This window comes from Gopherus flavomarginatus, chromosome 3 (genome assembly GCF_025201925.1).
Source record: "Gopherus flavomarginatus isolate rGopFla2 chromosome 3, rGopFla2.mat.asm, whole genome shotgun sequence".
NCBI lineage: Eukaryota > Metazoa > Chordata > Testudines > Testudinidae > Gopherus > Gopherus flavomarginatus.
Window position 1 is genome coordinate 155756012 of NC_066619.1, and position 19985 is coordinate 155775996.

Sequence of the window (19985 nt, forward strand, 5' to 3'; positions counted from 1 at the left end):
CCCTTCCCCATTTTTTTCTTTCTCCTTAGCTGTCTGCCCTGCCTGACTCTGCTTTGCTTTGTGTACCGATGCCAGCAAAATGAAATTTACAATATTCCTAATTCCTGAAGCTTTTTCTGGTAGTGTTTCAAGGATCAAGAATCTTGCAAAGTCTAATTAGAGGGTTCTGCATGTCAGTCAGGATTTGCTCTCCTCTTAATATTTGAAACTGAAGTTCCATGAACATTTTCCTCATGAGACGTATTGCAAGCTTCATAGAAGTTGAAAATTCCCTTTATGTTCAACAGTTTTTCTAAAATCTTAGGTCAGCGGTCAGAACAGTTTACCATATCTTGTACAAAGTATGGGTCAGATTGTGAATTCCTCTGGAGAAGGGGCACAAAGGGGTCAATGACCTGGGAAATGTATTTGTATTGTAGTGGTGCTTAAGAACCCTGATCAGGGCCTCATTGTGCTAGGTACTGTACAAACATACAACACAAAGATGACCCAAGGAACTTGCAGTCTAAATACAAGACGAGAGACAACAGGTGGATACAGAAGGCGGACTGGGGAATTCCAAGGGAATAGCGAGATAATTGAAAACTGTGCGGAATTCGGGACTTGAGGAGTTTGTAGAGAACAAAGCCCGCCCCAATGCCTGTGGATCGTTAGGAAAGGGTGAACTCAGAAATATGGAGATCTCTACACTAATCATTGCTTGTCCTTTCTTCTCTGATGCACATTTGCTGCAGAGCTCCTGTATGAGCCTTGCAGCTATTTCCCCTGAGGCTGCTGAACAGCTGCTGTTGTGGAGATCCAGAAGCAATTAATGAAACTCCAAACCTAAGTAACTCTCACTCAGGCTTTTATATGGTAGTTCAAATGATCAGCAGGAGACTGTGTGATTGGTGTCCAGCCCTCTCCTCTGCCCCTAGCTGTATCCTGAAACCCTACAGAACCTCTTCTATGTGGAGCGCCAGGAGAGGCCCATCAGTTGGATGCTGGGAAAGAGACAGTGCTGTGGAAGTTGCGTATCTCCCTGTAACAGGGTGATAAGATCTCGGACACTGCATAGAAATTCAGGGCTCTTCTCCTGAATTCTCCTAGTGTCTGGTGCTAGAATCTTGCTTAGAGAAGAGTACGTTCTGCTGTCTCTCACTATGTAACACCCGTCCTTAGTAGAGTAGCACTGAGGTTTTGTCTATGCTTAGGCTTTCTTTTCTTAAAACGTTTCCCAGTGTTGCTAACACTCATGCAGCTCCACAGCTAGGAAAGCTAGTTCAGACATGACTGTGGGAGCTTGCTGGCATTTTTACCGCCGTGTCGTGTAGACCTGCTCACTATTAAATAAAGAACTGTTACATGTAAACCTTGTGAGTGATAACATAATTACAACTGCAGTAAAGGGTAAGTCTGCACTGCAGTACTCCCAAGTAACAACAGCACAATACTTCCAGCCCACCTTTCAGCCCAGATGGCCTTTCTCAAAGAGAAAGCATAAAAGACTCTCTCTGCAGTGTTACTATCTTAAATTGTCCATTAATCTGTTCTGACCTATTGTTCGATGTCATACCTCTCTTCCACACAAGTCAGCAGTTGTGATGTTGTCTAGTCTAATAAAAGAGATGTTTGAGAGGAGCTAGAGAAGTGATCACAGCTGTGTTCAGTTCACAAAATCTAGAGTGATGGAACCTGAGATGGAGAAATCATGTGTTCTCATTTTCCTCCATCTCCCAAAAGGACCCATTTAGCAACCATAATCCTCCCAGCTGCAGAGGATAGAATGGGACTATATTTGAATGGTTTTAGAACTGTTCTTTAAGATGGATAGGTTGCTGTTGATAATACAAAACATTTCCCTTTCTCCAAAGCTGTGTTTGCTGCTTTCACAAAATTCTCAGCCTTTCTGACCTAGTGAGTGAGACCAGGAATTTAACTCGGGTCTCCTTTCATGTATGCAAGAGAGTTGTCTTGGATAGAGGGGCAGTCTCTGCACAGTATATTTTGCAGAGTTTAATTTCCTTGAAATAGAAAGTTAGAAATGGCCTGTTCCAAAGAATATAGTTATAGCAGCATCATTTTCACTGATATGATTAAAGAGCTTATAGCTATTTTCATTACAGATTTCTGGTTTCATTGGTTTATAACTAAACAGTAAAAATTTAAATAAAAATGAGTACAAATAAAAAATAAGTGTAAATGACATTTGTTGTAAAAACCAACATATGAAAGGAAATAGAGTTAAGTCTGAAAACCTGAGATCCTTGCTTCCACTTTAAATGCATACTAATTTTTTCCTCCCACAGTAACATGACTTAAGGCCAGAAATTAGTGCTCTTTTTTCAATCGTAGGTATATTGTTTTATGGACTTGTAAAAACCCAGCTGTTGCATTTTGTCTTGTCTTTGGTAAGACAGAAAATGAACAGACTAAATGATGAATTTTAGTACCTGATTGAGCTGTTCTTTCTTTCAGGTCTCAGATGTAAGGGCTGTCTTCACATGGAGTTATTCAGGAAAGCTATTCCTGAATAACTCCATATGTGGACAATCTCAGCCCAGTATAAGGATGCCTTGTTCCTGTTTAACTTAGCCATTGCTAAACAGGAACAAGGCACCCTTATTCTGGACTGAGTGTGTCCACACATGGAGTTATTCAGGAACAGCTATTCCTGAATAACTTCATGTGTAGACAAGTCCCGAGTGGGAGAAGTAGTGAGCCTTTTAAAATTATCTAACTTCAATGGGAATTGAAGGCATTAGCACTTTGTAGTATTTGGCCCTTGTATTTTTTATCCTTCAAGGAGTTTTGAACTAGAACTCTTGACAGCATTAATCAGACTGCAGTGTAATTACTCCTATAGAAAAAAGCAGTGATGTCTCTCACAGAAGATGCTAGTGATGCCAAAAGGCTCAGATGTGGGTTAAAATAAAGTAAACAAGTACAGATAGTTGCTCTGAAAGCAGAGTTAAATTATATGATGAAATTAAAATGCCTACAGTCTTGGGAGCATGTTGGAACAAGGAAGAACCAAAATGAAATTGAAATAAATGTGTTAGAGTATTGAAGCATTGGGATAAAGGCCTTGTGTATTCCAGCAAACATTCTAGTCACAATTCTTAACCTGATGGGACCAACAGTAGAGACTATAGTGTAGATAGGACTTAGACTAACCCTGTGCTGAGTGGTTAAAAACACTTGAGCCTTGTCCACCTGATTGCTTCTGTCGTTGCTCTCGTGGTGAATTACAGCTACAGAGTTGGCTAGCTTACTAGACAGAGTCTACTAGGATAATTGTTGTTCCATTGGTTGAGCAGGCAGCTGGCAGTGGGATGCATATACTTTGTCGAAGGCTACAAAACTACAAATGTCCTTGTGGTACAAAGCAACCGGAGCATGGCTACCCATTGCCTTACACTAATTGTAAAGGGCCAGATTGTCCCCCATTGTGGTGCTCTGTAGATAGATAGATAGGTACGAAACTCACAGTTTCCACCACATTAGTGTCATTACGTTTGTGGGGAGCATTGTTTAGCCCCAGTGAAATAGGTAGTATATCTGTCCCTTTGTTTTTGAGTGACCTGTGAAGGAACAGAAGCTCAGAAATGATTCCCACCTGCCCCCTGACATTTGCATGCCTGTATGGCTTCTGCAGAATCCATGCCCCTCTGTGTTCCTACAGGCTGCTGCTTTGACTCTCCTTTCCCTCCTGTCCTCCAGGGGGGTGGTTCAGATCCTTGAGGAAAATAGAAAATAAGATAGTGCTGATTAAATCTGTGTTCTCGCGCTTGCTGATTCTCCCCCAAACACAAGTTTTCAACCAGTGGCATGACACTGTGAAAAGTGATGAACAGCACTAGAGGGGCTTTCAGCTCAGGGAAAAGAGGGACATGGACATGGTTCCCTTCTCTCCTCCCGCACCCCCTCCCCCCATTGTTCCACTCCCATTCCCCCAGTGGCTCTGCAGGATCGGAGTCCCCCTGCACTAGTAGAAGTGAAAGAGCTGTTCCAGTTCCTGCTCTGCTTTATGTAATGAGATCTTTGACTTCCAGAAATATGCTCATAAAGGAGTTTATTATGCCGTGCTCCTGAAATGAAAAACAAAATCACATACGAGTAGGTCTCTATAAAGCTTACTATAAAAAAAGGTGCAATCAATGTTTCATACCAAGAGGGCATTCAAGGGCACTTTGTCTGTAGATTTTAGCATGCTGAATTGTTTCATGTGTTGAAATTAAAAGAATAAATCTGGTTTCATTTGAGTATTATATAGACCAGAGGTCGGCAACCTTTCAGAAGTGGTGTGCCAAGTCTTCATTTATTCGCTGTAATTTAAGGTTTCGTGTGCCAGTTAGTACATTTTAACGTTTTTAGAAGATCTCTCTAGAAGTCTATAATATGTAACTAAACTATTGTTGTATGTAAAGTAAATGTTTAAGAAGCTTCATTTAAAATTAAATTAAAATGCAGATCTTATCAGTTTAGTGTGATCCTTTCCCTTGCTTTTCCTTGCTCAGTTTTCCGATGTCTGGCATGTATTTGGATACTTTAAGCTGCACACAGGCTTTTGAGTGATCAGTTGTTAACCTCTCCAAACATTAGGGGAGTTGAGTCCCCAGGCCTTGAATATTCCTGGAGCCCGGGTACCAAGGGCCCATACAACTCTCAACTCCTGCTACAGGCTTCCGATATGACCTTGGGCCAGTCACTCAGCCTGTTTGGGTATGTCTGCGCTGCAATAAACAGGCAGCAGCTGGCTCCAGCTCACGGGGCTGAAAAGAGTGATCTAGATGCTCAGGCTCTGAGATCCCAGAAAGTGTCTCGCAGCATCTACATTGCTAATTTTAGCCCTGCAAGCCTGAGTCAGCTGCCCCAGGCTGAGACTTGGTACGGTGAGTTTTTTTTATCACGGTGTGGATGTCTCCTTTGTTCCTTAGTTTTCCCTCTGTATAATGGAACAAATGCCCTGCCCCGAATGGCTGCCGGGAGGGTAAGTGTCTTAAAAATAGTGAATTCCTCAGCTACTGCAGTGATGGGGGCCAGATAAGCCAGAGAGTCCAGGGCTAGACGGGACCACCAGCTTATTTAGCCTGGTCTCCTACATGTCATAAGTCATCAGCAACTAAAATTAGACCAAGTGTTACAGCCAAAGCTACAGTAGGAAGTTACAAGATTGCACAGTGCGCTGCAAAAAACGGAAAGCCATTTGTAGACGGAACTCCAAACTGGCAGCAGAGTGCCACCGAAAATCAGCTTGCGTGCCACCTTTGGCATGTGTGCCAGAGGTTGCTGACCCCTGATATAGACACATCTAGAAGTTGTGTATCATAGTGGGATCCTGGTCACTTTCCCACCCCCTAATTAGGGGGGAAATGTTTACAGGGCAAAAATTGCATGGCAGTTTGAACTCCATGAAGGAGTCTCAATATTCACTATGAGCTAGAGGGAAAAAAACTGAATTTAAACTTTTCCAATAGAGGCAGTATGGATAGATGAGCATTGAACTCATGGAATAAAGAACCATGTTTGTGGGAATTTCTCTTCTATTCCTTACTTACAATGAAATTCTTAGTTGACAAATATTACGCAGACTCTTATGGACTCTCAGCTATGATATTGCATTAGAGGAAACCTATTCAGAGCCCCTTACTGTGCCTCTTCTCTTTAAACCAATTATGAGTAAAAATGATGGCTAAGAAAAAGAGAAATACAGCATGAGCGCTAAGGACCCAAACCTGAGAACCTTACTCAGGCAGAATTCTTGTTAAATTAAACTGGACTTCTGCCTGAGTGAGAGCCTCAGGTAGGGGCCTTAGTGTTTACGCTGCATTTTTTTCTTATCCAGCTTTTTTACTCAGACTTTATTTAAAGAGAGCAGCCACTGTAAGGATCTCAGTGTAGGTTCCTTCTGATACAACATGCCAGGCAGTCCAACTAATGTACAGTGATAAATTGGCTGGCTTTCTAGTTTGTCACTGTGACATATGCCATAAATAATCAAGACTCTGTTTTGGGGGCGGACACTTTCTTTTTTTAATGACTGATTTTTAGTAGCAGCTCTTAAATGTTAGGAAAGTTGGGCCTTCTGTTTATGAATAAGATCATTAAAATTCTAATTATTTGAGAACTATCTTTATTTTTTTGAGGCTGAGTGCTTATTTTTCGTAGGGGAAACTGTCATAGAAACACTGAAGGCTGGAAACTGTACTGGCTAAATTGGCACTAATGCATGTTTGTTCTAGACACCTCACTCAGAAAAAAGATAGCACACAATAAAATGGAAGGGGAATGGATTTGCTTTGCTGTGTTTGGCTCCCTGGTAGGGATTATTGCGGGAATGTGTCTTACATGCATTGCTCTCTTATATCCAGTTTGCTGCAAAAACAGAAATGATAACTGAGACTGAGAGCCAGGTTTTACCTTCTTGGAAACTCTTGAACATTGTATGAAATTAATTTGACTGAATGCAAGTTGCAACTGCAAAGAAAGAAAAGCTCTCTTCAGTGAGATGGTGCTTTGTACTTGTATTTGCTTTGCATGGGAACTCGGCCGAGTATGATAGGACTATTAAACACTGGAGAGGAGTGGGTAATTTAACTGACTTTGTGAATTAATTATGAAAAATAAGATGAGATAGCTACATCTCAGCGTTTTTGGGCAGGGGGAGCAGAAAGGGAAGTCCATCCCCTCTGGTTGGATTATATCATTTAAGTTAGCACCATAGAGGACTGGGCTCTACATATGCATATACCGTATATATTCGTTCATTATCCTGTTGGTTTATAAGCCGACCTCCCAAAATGAATAGGTAAAAATAGCAAAAACTGTATGACCCTTTCATAAGCCGACCCTATATTTCAGGAGTTGGCAAACTTTGGCTCCTGGCCGTCAGGGTAAGCCTCTGGCTGGTTGGGACGTTTTGTTTACTTGGCGTGTCTGCAGGCATGGAGCCCCTCAGCTCCCTGTGGCCGCGGTTCACACTTCCCACAGCTCCCATTGGCTGGGAATGGTGAACCGTGGCCACAGGGAGCTGAGGGGCTTCATGCCTGCAGACTTTCCAGGTGAACAAAATGACAGTGTATTAGATATTCAATTCAGTGATTCCATAGCATTTAAAATAATCAAATTTTGGTGTAGACCCGTTTATAAGCCAACCTCTGCTCTTTGACGTGTCACTTTTTTACCAAAAATATTTGGCTTATGAACGAATATATACAGTAGCTTTGTTTTTAGTGAAATGTTCCATTTATTCTTTTTCCTTAACAAACAACATATTACTGTGTTTCTAAGACCACCCCATATTTACCAACCACATCCTCCACAAACTATATCACAACCTGCAAAATTGTGACATGGGTTAAATAATAGGGTTAGAGGGTTTGGGGTGTTTTTTGTTTTTATTTTTCGCTTGTGGAGCACGAGCAAGACAGTTTATAGTAGGTCCTTTGGACAGGAAGCCTGAACATGGATATTTACAGGAGAGATGTCAATTTTATTTAATATAACTAAAGACTTTATTAAGGGAGTGTTTCATAAATGAAACAGAATAGCAAATTTCACTCTAGTGCAAGAAATTTCATGGAAATACATACTTTTTGCTACACATTTTGTCAATCAAAATTCTTGCAAGCATTTAAGTTAAGTTTGTAAAATAAATTCTAAGTGAAGACCTAATATTTCATGTTAATGTTAAATTATATAGTATGCACAACCAAACTTTTCCTCTTCAAGAATAATCGGACAACCTATTTGCTAACAAAGGCACTAAAGTTGGAATGCATTAATAAAGTGCTATAGACTTTGAAGCAGTTGTGAAACTCTTTGTTTTCCTCATGTCCCATAAGAATCAGAAGGTAGTTCCCTCAGCCTTAATGTAAAACATATGCATTTTCGTGTACTGTTATGACTCTGTAAACTGCAAATCCTTCTGTCTCTCTAAAAATCCTGCCTCCTTTATTAGCGGTTTTTTAATATATGAAACAGGAGAGGTATGCTATTTAATCAGTGTTGGCGAATTTAAAATCACTTGTTTGGGAGGGGAAAAATAGTGGAGGTATGTTGCTTATCCCCTTGGTGTATAGGTTTTTACACATAAGGAGACTTAAAAAAAAACAAACCAACAAATAGAAGTACAGGCTTATATTTTCAAAAGTTGCTAGTGTTTTTTGTATTCTCAATTTGAGACTTGTTTAAGAGCCTGATATTCAGAAAGTGCTGAGCACCTATCCTCTGAAAATCAGGACCCTTTAAGTTGTCTCAAATTGAGCAACCAAAACTCATTAGTTAAGTCTGTAAAATTAGGTCTCAGTGCATAAAATGTGGTTCGGATGAGATCCAAGTGTCAAACACAACAGAATACCGTATTGGGAGCATGCAATATCAGTAGGAAAATAGCAGATGTATCTGATGTTTATATGCCCTTATGAGTTGGAGCAGCAGTTTAGTGATAAGAGAAATGTAGAAGAGTTGAGATTATGGCTAGACAGCCTACTTTAATTAGATACCCCAACACCCATGAATGTTGTAGCATGAGGTGCATCGCCCTTCTTAACCTAGTACGGATTTTAATTCCACACTTTTTTGCAGTTTGTTTTAATTAACTTGTTAAAAATCTGTAGTGTGTAAAATTGGACAGCCCGAACATTTGACTTTCTAAAGGTACCACTCTTGTGATACCTAAATGTGTGATTTAAATATATAAAAAAAAAAATCTATTTTGTTGGTGGATTTCATGTGGAAAAGCTGGTTTTACTAGCGTGCTTACTCCAATATGACAAGGAGATGTCTTGACTGCTGCTAGGTACTAAAAGTGGGGTAATGGAAGTGTTATTGGAGAGAGGATTGATAAATTCAGAGACTTCAGAGGTTAGAACGTATGTGCGTGACATAAGTGCCATCCTCCAACCTTTTACATTAGCACAGCTATTGTGACTGTATAACAACATTCAGTATCATTCAGCTGCAAAATAAAATAAGCACATTATTATGTGCAGGAACTCTGCTTAATTTACTTTAGCTTGGCCTTGAACGTTGCACATATCTGTTATAAAAGCTGGCCACTTACCTTTTTAAAATCCAGTTTGTTACAGAATTATGCAAACAAACCAGGAAACAAGCAAGTGGGAAAATGGTACAGGTGACATGATTAAATGCATTTCACACTTTCTGCTTTGGGCTCACTTTATTTTCATAAATCAGATGGTTTTCTGGGTATGTCGATTCTTGCTAATATTTGTATATTATTTGTAAAAACAAACATAGCAGTTACTCTGTTTTTGTGATCTCATTGATATTTCGTTGTCTGTTTTTTCCGGGAGCTTTCACATTGCAAGTCCCAGTTCATCAAACCTAAATCTTTTCTCCAAATTACAGTTATTCATCTCCCTTGCACGTAGAAATAGGCAAAATTTCAGGTTGTGCTCCTATCTTCTTGCCCATTTCAGAATCAAGGACAAAGCCTTCCTTCATCATCTTCACAATATTAGTTTCTATGGACGTGGTTGGACCCCTCTCCCCTCTTTGGCACTCGTGTATCTCATTCTATATTTGTTCTTTCTTCCTCTCTGAGTCTTTCAAATATTGGACTCCTCTCTTTATTCATCCATGTTTGCTACAGCGTGTGGTGTATGCTTTCCCATGGTGTCTCCAACATCTAGAGCAGCTTCATTGTGCCTAATTGGCTTCTTGACTAGTTTCCAATTTTATCCTTCCTGGCCTATGACTCCTAACCCTCTTTCTGATTGAAAACAATCAAATCCTTTTTCTTAGAGCCTTCTGTTTTCTCCATGCTTAATTCTGACACCTGGCTGTTGCATTCCACCATACTCACACCCCATATATGTATTTGAATTGTCTGATGGTTAAGTCCATACAGTGAACTCAGGTGTGATGCATTTGTATGAATGATGTAAACTAAATGTTTTAACTAATATTTGAAGCTTGTAATATAATATGAGTCACCTTTTTATACATTTCCTATTTGCATATCCTGAAAGTGGAATAATTTTGAAAACAAATTTGAGATTAAAATAGTAAATTAGTTTATGCTTTGATGTGCAGTGTTTTTAGATTGGTTGAATTTGCATTTTATGACTGACACATTTTGCAAATAATGCTGTCTACCCTCATGATGTAAGTTATTAATGAATTTGGACACTTGTGAGGCTTATGTGCACAAGCGGGGGACATTGCATGAAGCACTCTTCTAGGGAATAATGCTAAAAAGTAGTAAAGCAATCTCCCGGTCTGGTGCAGACTGTGTGTCTATGTGCTCTGCTATACATCAATACTGAAGTATTCTTTTAGACTAATCTAAACACTAACCTATTGGATTGTAAAGCCCCTCTCTAGTCTGTACTAGTTTTGTAAACTATAACACAATTAGGCTTGTGGTCTACTGATATGGGAAACTGTGTGAGTGCCTTAAGCAAGAATAATAATGAAACACTGTTTCCCTAGGAGTATGTCTGAGTGGGAATAAAAGGAGTTAAAACAATCCAAAAAAACCCATTAAGATTCAGGATGACTTATTTAAAGCGATCTTAACTGGCAGTGTTGTAACCTACCCTACAGCAATGCTTCAGATATGTTAGTTTGCACTTTAACGGAGCTTTGTAGTCTTATTGAGCTAACACAATTGAAAAATGCTTTTTGCCTGACAAGGCAGGCCTAGAATTAACATTGGTACATCAGCTATTGTAAAGAGGGTCTTAGAGTAACTATTATCAGAAATTCGGGATTTGTTACTCAAATAATGTATATCACATGTGGTAGTAATGTCTTTAGCTACCGCAGTTCTCTAATGCTTTTGTGGAGCAAAACATGCGGTTTTGCTTAGTTTCTCAGCACCAGTTGACACTTGTTTTAAAATTAGACTATAGGTTTGTTTCAGGGTGACTGAACTTCAAACGGTTGTATTTTTTCTTGCTAATTCTTGTGGGTATTTGCATTTTTCGTAAATGGTTAACGAAGCTTTTAATTAATTACAGTAGGATCTTTGTAATCCCATGTGTGGTGACATGATAAACTCCAGCCATCAAACAGTGTGGCTGTTGTGCACTTTGCATCATGAAAGAATATTTGGCTTTGTACTGTATTGGACAACTGCATGCCACTATACTAGATAACACTTATATGAGAGCGAAGAGGATGTAAATGATGTGATGTGCATTTAAAATGAAATGTATTCTTTGTCAAATGAAAATGACATTTCGAAAGCACATTCATGTTTGGGACAGTGTGATTCCGGGGAATGGAAGTCAAAAGACCTGGATCTGATTTTCAGTTCTATCATGGCTTGTTGTATAACTTTGGGCAGGTCACTTCATTCTGTGCCTGAGCTTTCCTGTCCATCAAATACAGAAGATCTTTCTCCACCTTTCTGAAGTACTTTGATAGCTATACAGACACCCCCTGACTTATACAATCATTCCGTTCTGGAAAGCCTTGCGTAACTTGAACTTTGCGTTAATCAGAAATGTATACCCATACGTTACGCAAAAATCTCCGCAACTCGAAAATTCTATTTCTGGCTTATGGAACTTTTTCCCTAAGTGCAAATTTGCATAACCTGGGGTGCATCTGTAAATGAAAAGCTCTATATGAATGATAAATATTAATTATTAGCATAAGTAACTGAGTACCCTGGTAATCCACCCCTCCTACCTCCTGCTTGCTTTCTCTTCTCTTTTAGGGTGTACTGAACCCCTTTTATTACTAATTCCATTGAAAAGACATATAAAGGATGTTATATTTAGAGCAAACTGCTAATACTAATATATCTCACTGATTGTTTTAAACTTACTTTCTTAGAACAAATGCAAAGCAACTCATTCAGAATGTAATTAAGAATCACTGCAATTCTGAACATCAATGTAAGAATAGATACTTAAAATATCATTTGAGTTATGAGGTTCTTTATTGTTACCCTTACAATTTCTTGTCATTTCTTTAATTTGCCCTTGTGTTGAATTGCTAGCTTTACCAATAGAGTAAACTGCAGTAATGGCAGTTTTCATAACTATTGCTTTACTACTGCCTTAATGCATTATTTAGCTGGCTTTCAAAGTGTTACTTGAAAAAATGAATACAAATTGGTTTGGATACCATAGGAATATTTGTTCTTCACACTGAATACCTGTTACATTAACTTTTCTTTATGATCTTTTATCAAATTGAGGGAATGTGTCCCCTAGGGTACCAAATGAGCTTGTCTTAGTATTGTCATTATTGTATGGAAGAGGGAATAAATAGCACATTAATGAAATCCACTATGTTGCAAACTCCATTGCGGACAGAGAAATAATATAAAGAAAACGAGAAAAACATGGACAGAAAATAATATAAGGAGATACAACTTCAAAACATACAACTCACAAGCCTACAGAAAAGTAATTGAAAACGTACTCGATGGCAGGGAGGTTTCTGGGAAACAGTAATGCTGAGTGAAACCTGTTGGTGATAGTGGACAACAAATTAAACATGAGACTGCAAGGCATTATTGTAACAACAATGTGAATGCAATTTTGAGTGGCATGTATTGAGGCATCCCAGAGCCAGAGGTAATAGTTAGTCTTCATGTCTCTCTCTCTCTCTCTCTCTCTCTGGCTTTGATGTAACTATATCTGTAATAATGTGTTCGGTGTGGGGTGTCTAATTACAAACTATATAGACAAGTTAGAGGGAACTCAGACAAGAACACCGATAATTAGGGGTTTGGTTGGGATTGATGATTTGAGGAGAGATTAAAAGAGCTACATTTTTGCTTAGCTAAGGCCTTGACCCAACAAAGCATTTGAGAATGTATGTAGTCCCTTTGACGTTGGGGCTACTCGTGTGCTTGGAATTTTACATACATGCCTAAGTGCTTTGCTGAATGAGGGCTTTCGCAATCGCAAATGGAGATATAAATCTACAACTGCTTGAAGGGTGGAAATGCCACCAGTGGACAAAAATCAGGATGAACGGTTATAGCTAGATCCTGCAAGAGTTGGCATAAAAATGAGGAAGGAACTATTTGGGCTTCACATCAGCTGAGTGAGAGAGGAAATTGTGGAATAATCCTCAGAGTGAGGTGGTGGAAACCCTATCTCATAGGGCATGTAAAACTAGAAGGGGGGGGGAAATGCTAGAAAGTATGCTGTGAAATCATCTACCTGCCAGTGCAGGATTGTTCATTAGCAGACATCTCTAAATTTATAAATAAATTTATATTAAAAGTATTGCTTTGGAAAATAGATCTGAAGTCATCCACACATTGCTCAATGAAAGAGGTTTGAAAATGGTTTTACATTTTTCACCAAAGCAATTGTGCCTGTTTAATCTTGAGCATCCTGGTTTACCATCCAAGAACATGGATGTGTACATGTGACTGTGGTGATGTACATGCCGCTAAGTTAGTGGTTTACTTAAATGATTTTCTTCACAGCGGGGTATCTTCTTGCTAATGTCACTAGTGGAATTTGTAATTCTTGACATCTTAAACCAAAGGAACTTTTTTTAAATTTCAGATACCCAAAACACCAATTAAATATTTACTCAACCACTTTTAATTTTATTAATCATTGGCACTTGCTTCTGTATAATTAATTTTGCATTAACCTCTTTCAGCTGGATATGCCTAATGAACAGATAGTTGCCAATCTGGATGCAGTTATTAAGGATGTCTGTACGTACAGGCCATTGAGCTATGGTAAGTAGCTTTTACTTTAGGCTCTTAATTGAAGTTAAAGCAAATTACATAAATTAAGTAATAAGAAAGCGCTGACTACTGCCATACGTGCCATAAACACACATTACGTCATCTGCCTTTAGGATGGAGGCAGCTTTTCTGCCTTGATCCAGCTTGTTACTTAAACTTTATGCCTAACTTTAAGCATATGAGTGGTCCCCTTGACTACAGAAGCACTATAGGGTATGTCTACACTATGAAATTAGTCCGATTTATAGAAACCGATTTTTGGGAACAGATTATATTAATGTGCTTTGCCAAATCAGGAGTTTAGCATTGCTATGCAGTAAGGACAGCATAGGTCAGAAAATAAGCAAAATTACCGAACCCAGCTGAGTTTGCAGGGAAGACTATTACATAGGACTTAATGGAATTTGGTCAGGATGAGGGGTTTCCCAAGCTAGAAGTTTTAGAGAAGAATGAGCAAGCAGAAAATTCTTTCCAGGCCTCTTCATCAATTCTACAACACTGGTGGATGCCTCTCGCACTGTTGTGAGCCTTTATGGATGTATGGATTCTAGTGCGAGTGTTTATCGGTGATTCTACCCAATGTGGCTGCACTTCACCAGAGGATCTGAGGTCATACGTCAGCCACTACTTAGTGCAGAGAACTGTCACCAGCCATATTTTTGCTCTTGATATTACAAATTTGTCAGTTTACTCATAGACTCATAGACTCTAGGACTGGAAGGGACATCGAGAGGTCATCGAGTCCAGTCCTCTGCCCTCATGGCAGGACCAAATACTGTCTAGACCATCCCTGATAGACATTTATCTAACCTACTCTTAAATATCTCCAGAGATGGAGATTCCACAACTTCCCTAGGCAATCTATTCCAGTGTTTAACTACCCTGACAGTTAGGAACTTTTTCCTAATGTCCAACCTAAATCTCCCTTGCTGCAGTTTAAGCCCATTGCTTCTTGTTCTATCATTGGAGGCTAAGGTGAACAAGTTTTCTCCCTCCTCCTGATGACACCCTTTTAGATACCTGAAAACTGCTATCATGTCCCCTCTCAGTCTTCTCTTTTCCAAACTAAACAAACGCAATTCCTTCAGCCTTCCTTCATAGGTCATGTTCTCAAGACCTTTAATCATTCTTGTTGCTCTTCTCTGGACCCTCTCCAATTTCTCCACATCTTTCTTGAAATGCGGTGCCCAGAACTGGACACAATACTCCAGTTGAGGCCTAACCAGCGCAGAGTAAAGCGGAAGAATGACTTCTCGTGTCTTGTTTACAACACACCTGTTAATGCATCCCAGAATCACGTTTGCTTTTTTTGCAACAGTATCACACTGTTGACTCATATTAAGCTTGTGGTCCACTATGACCCCTAGATCTCTTTCTGCCATACTCCTTCCTAGACAGTCTCTTCCCATTCTGTATGTGTGAAACTGATTGTTCCTTCCTAAGTGGAGCACTTTGCATTTATCTTTATTGAACTTCATCCTGTTTATTTTCTGTTAACTTTCTAAGCAATAGAATGAGGTCACCTGTGAATAAAAATCCAGTCTGCCTGTTTCCTACAGGCTTCAGAGAAGTATTGGCTCTGTTCAGTGTTTTTAATTTATAATCTGAACAATGTGAATCTTGCAGCATGCTCTTTTCATTGTTGACTTTGTCATAAAGTAAACGCACAGTGAACATCTTCTGCATGATTGGAGGAACAGGAGTGGTTAATAAACATAATAGTTTTAGAAGAAACCACCTGATGTTTTAAATAGAATGTCCAGTACACTGCCATCTAATGTTTTTAATATTGCCTTGTCTGTCTTTTTAACATTTATATTGCTTCACACAATCACAGTGATTCTTCCCACTTGACTTTTTGGAACAGTTGCTTCCCCTACCACACAGCACTTGTGCTCACCTCTCACTGTTGTTGGATGTGATCTGTGGTGTTTGAAATTCCTGGCAGGATTTTATTTCTTTCCTATAGAAAATAAACTTTTTTAAAGGGCTCAGTGTTTTAGAAAATATGTGGCTGATTACTTCGGGTGATCCAATCAGCAGAAACAATAGAAGTCGAATATCCTGACTTTCAAAGATGTTTTGATAACTACATCAATCTAATAAAGTGGACGTAAGCTGCTGGAGTGGCTCATTGTTGAGGAAGAGTCAGTTTTGCTCTTCAATGACTAATTCTTGCGATTTTAGTGTGTGGTGGTTGCCAAAAGGGGGTAAACTTATTTCAGCTTCCAAAAAGTCAGACTTTAACCTAGGTAACAACTGAAAGGTGATGTACAAAATCTATCATTCTAAGTAGTTGCTGCTAGTCTCCTATTTTTTCATTCCTCTCAAACCCTGCTATGCACAATGTATAACAACCAAAAGGTATAGGATGTTTTCTTTACCGTATGTGCACATAACCATGTCACTGAACATGCATGCTTAGCATATAGCTCTCCTTATGAAAAATTAAAAATATTCACTAAATTAAGCATGCAGATTCATATGTTGCAACATACAAATTATCTTATTCATACTTCCCCCAAAGACAATCTAATGGATTTGACTTTTCTTTGGTTCCTTTTGTGGAAAGGCTCATTCTCCGTTCAATAGCAGGAGTCCAGCTGGAATGGGGAAGTTGTTGGTGTTTTTCCATTAATGAATGTTGAGAATATAAATGACTAATTTATGAGTTTCTGTAGATCTGCAGATAGGGAAAATTAATTCTGCTGTGTTCCATATCCCTGGAGACAAAAATATGAAATCTAGGATTATTTTTTCTCTACAGTTTTTCTTGCCTGACATACCTAATAACAATTCAAAGAAACACCAGCTTCCCAGCAGTCAGTGATGTTGTATATTAACATTGAGCTGCACTTAGCATTGGGGAAAAAGATTAACTGTTCTAAATGAGAAATTGTAAATCATCACATATAGAGCTACAAAGGAATAATGATAACAAAGATGAATATTTAATCAAAGTTGTGATTACTTTGGGACTAGAGCAATATTGTGTTTGTAGCACACTTGAAGTTTGCATTTATTACATTTGCCTTATTTATATTTCAATGCAGTATTCCATTTAAACTCCGTATTTAGTTCATTTTCAATACTTGATTCTATTGCTTGCATTTTTTAGCACTAGCCATACATTTGGTGCTATCAAATGTTGTCATTTCCCCTTTTGATATTTCCCTCCCTGATTCCTGACCTCCTGCATCAAATGGACCACTAAGCCCCCTTTCCTGAATCCATCTTGGCTTTTCCTTCTCATTCCCCTCTTACTCTAAATAGGAATTTAGAACCACCTTGTTCTTCAGGTGCAGGGCGCACTTCTTAGACATTGCTGTAGCTAATATAAACACAGAGCATACTGTACTTTATAATTTATTTAAAAACACAATGAAAAACACTCCATAGCATGCACTTCCCTGTGGGAGAGGATATGAGGGAGAGTGAACTGCACGTGACAAACGGTCACATCACTTAATGTACCACTGGAGGATGCTCTCATTATGGTGATGAGGGAAGCCTATGAACCTGTATAACCCAAACAGAAGCCTGATCTCTCTCCTTTTCACAGGAGTGGGGCTTCCCAGCCCCTCACCAAGCTCTCCATTAGTGTTGAACCTCATTCCTTTTGTGCTTTTGATGGGGCCTCCAGGTAGGGTCAGACTTCCCTCTCTACACCTCTTCTCCCTTCAGATGTGTGGCTGTGCTCACCAGATGCTCTACCATCCTCTCTTGCTGTCAGGTGAAGTCTGTGTGTGGTAGTGCTGACCTGGACCGTATTTCTTCTGAGTGGAAATATGGACAATACACCATGGAGGTTGATTGCAAGAGTGCTGCTCCTCATTTCCTTCTGCTCGAATGTGAAGAAGAGCTCTGTGAGATGCAGATCTCTGTGTAGGTGTAACATGTTTCCTCAGTCTGACTGAGCTTTTAGTCTAGAGCTCTGCCCTGTTCCTGCACTCTGCCCACTTGAGTTAGTTCCCATCATCCCGGAAAATAGATGGAGCCTCTCTATCTTGTCAAAAGGGGTATTTTTAATGAATAGAGATAAATCCTCAGTTTGAAATAAGCTTTTATTGTCAGGGAAAATTTTGTATGTTACTGTACAATTTTCAAAGCCCCCTAAGTGCTGTATTTAGGAACCTAAGTCACTTTTGAAAATTTTACCTTAGGATTACATGTTTGATTGCAAAAACAAGAAGTTTATAGGCTGCTAAAGCATCTACATTATATACCAGTGGTACTGCTCCAGTCAGAATAACTGAACCATAACCATACTGACTTTTAACGAATCTGTAAAATTTTAAAAACTGCAGTACTTTTCTCATAAATACACACACGTCTATAACATACTCAGAGAATTAGTGTGTACGGTCCCCTGGGAAGAAAATATAAGGGAAAAAAGTTCAGGAGAGTTGGTAGCTTCTGAGAGTAAATATTTAAGGCACAACAAACTATCCTAATGCAAAGAAATATAGGAAGAATAGTAAGATGGCTCCAGTAGGAGCGCCTGAAGATCAAAAAGGATTACTACTAAAAAGTGGAATCATGGACATAGCTAAGGATCAGTATTAAAAATAGCCCAAGCATATAGGGAGAAAATTAGAAAAGCTAAGGCACAAAATGAGTTACACGTAGCAAGGGACATAAATGGCAATAAGAAGAGGTTCCATAAATGCATTAGGAGCAAGAGAAGATGAAAGGAAATGTAAGTCCACTGTTTACAAGGGAAGGAGAGCCACCAGTGGACAACATCAAAAAGGATGGGGTGTTTGATGCCTATCTTGCTTCAGTCTTCTCTTAAAACAAAAAAAAGCATTAATGGTGACTAGATGTTTAACACAGTATTAACAAGGAGGGAGGCAAGACTGGAATGGACAAGTTAAAGACTGTGTATCTAAACCAGGACCTGAGTAAATTCACCCTAGGATCCATGAAGAACTAGCTAAAAAAATGTCAGAACCATTAGTGATTATCTTCGAGAACTCAGAGGAAGGGTGAGGTCCCAGAGGAATGGAGAAAGGCAAATGTGGTACCTATCTTTAAAAAAGATAACAGAGAGGACCTAGAGAATTATAGACCACTCAGCCTAACTTCAGCACTTGGAAAGATAACTGGAATAAATTATTAAACTACAAATTTGTAAGCACTTATGGGATAATAGGATGATAAAATAGCCTACAGGGATTTGTCAAGAACAAATCATGCCCAACCAACCTAATTTTCTTCAGCACCAGTGTAAATTGGTGTAACTGACAACACTGTGGTTGAGAAATAAAGTGGAAATGAGGTTGTGTCCCAAGACATCCTTTAACCCCTCGTTTCAGTGATACTGCTTGTCTTTAAACAACTGGTGGGAGGTAGGAGTGGTTATGGCGTATATCATAAGGTAAGTCAGCCTGCAGGTATACAAAATTCTGCTAGAATAATTCAGAAGGTATTTTCTGTTTTTTTGTTTTTTTTCAGGCCCATTTGTCCAGCGCTTGATTATTCGAAGTTCAACTAGTGAAGGTTTACAACTAAATCTTGAGCGTTTTCTCCCTCAAGTAGAGGAAGAGGACAAAGAAGATGTTAAAGAAACAGAAGCTCCAAGATAGCCTGCCAGTGTATTATATTGCAAATTCTCTTAGCATTTTATGTTCAAGAATCCCCAGGAGTATTTAAAAATGTTTTCCTATTAATTTGTTTGATTCCTCTCAGAAATTGATGGTGTAGCTCAGATCTTTTTTTTTTTTAATTTAATAAATGCCATGTTTGAGATTTCGTTTTTAATTCCTGCAGCATCAAAGGTATCTTTAGACTTTGAGACACTTGACATTTCCCCCATGTGCAGGTGAAAGATTTCATCAAGTCATGTTTGTTACACATTGTATCGTGATTTCACCAAAACTTTAGTATAAATTCTCATCATTATTGTATAACCTTCCAGGGCAATAGTCTCTTAATTATGCATGCTTAATTCTCCGTTACTGCTAATGGGAATGATGGGCCCAATCCTTCGAGGTGCTGAGTATGCTCCATTCCGGTTGAAACCAATGGAAATAGAGTACTTGGCACTTTGCAGGATTGGGTCCTGTGTATGCTTTAATGCACACTAGTTGCACTAGTTCATTTTGTTGGAGATAGATGTAGGTTTACTAGACAGAAATGGGTCAAATTCCACTCTCCGTAACACCAGTATAAAAATGAATAATTCCACTGCAGACGGTGTTACTCCTGAAATTTGCTGGAAATGTCATTCTGCTCTGCACATGATGTTTCCGGGGGAGGGGAGATTTCCAAGGAGGTATAAGCTTTTCTTTGCAGTTCTGTG

The 19985-nt window shown here is 39.1% G+C and overlaps 1 protein-coding gene across 3 annotated transcripts in view; it reads left to right on the top strand.

The window, feature by feature from the left end:
- MRPL1 (mitochondrial ribosomal protein L1) overlaps positions 1-19595 on the top strand; it is a 32808-nt gene extending 13213 nt beyond the window's left edge. The window contains exons 8-10 of one of the 3 annotated variants that reach the window (XR_007773320.1): positions 13591-13672; positions 17366-17566; positions 19139-19205. Coding sequence is in view for 2 of the 3 variants with exons in the window: in XM_050945213.1 (XP_050801170.1) it covers positions 13591-13672; positions 19139-19269 (213 nt within the window). In the remaining variant the exon portion in view is untranslated. Of the gene's footprint in view, positions 1-13590; positions 13673-17365; positions 17567-19138 lie in introns of all 3 variants that reach the window. The other 2 variants (XM_050945213.1, XM_050945214.1) reach the window with 2 other exon arrangements.
- Positions 19596-19985: the final 390 nt, after the last annotated feature.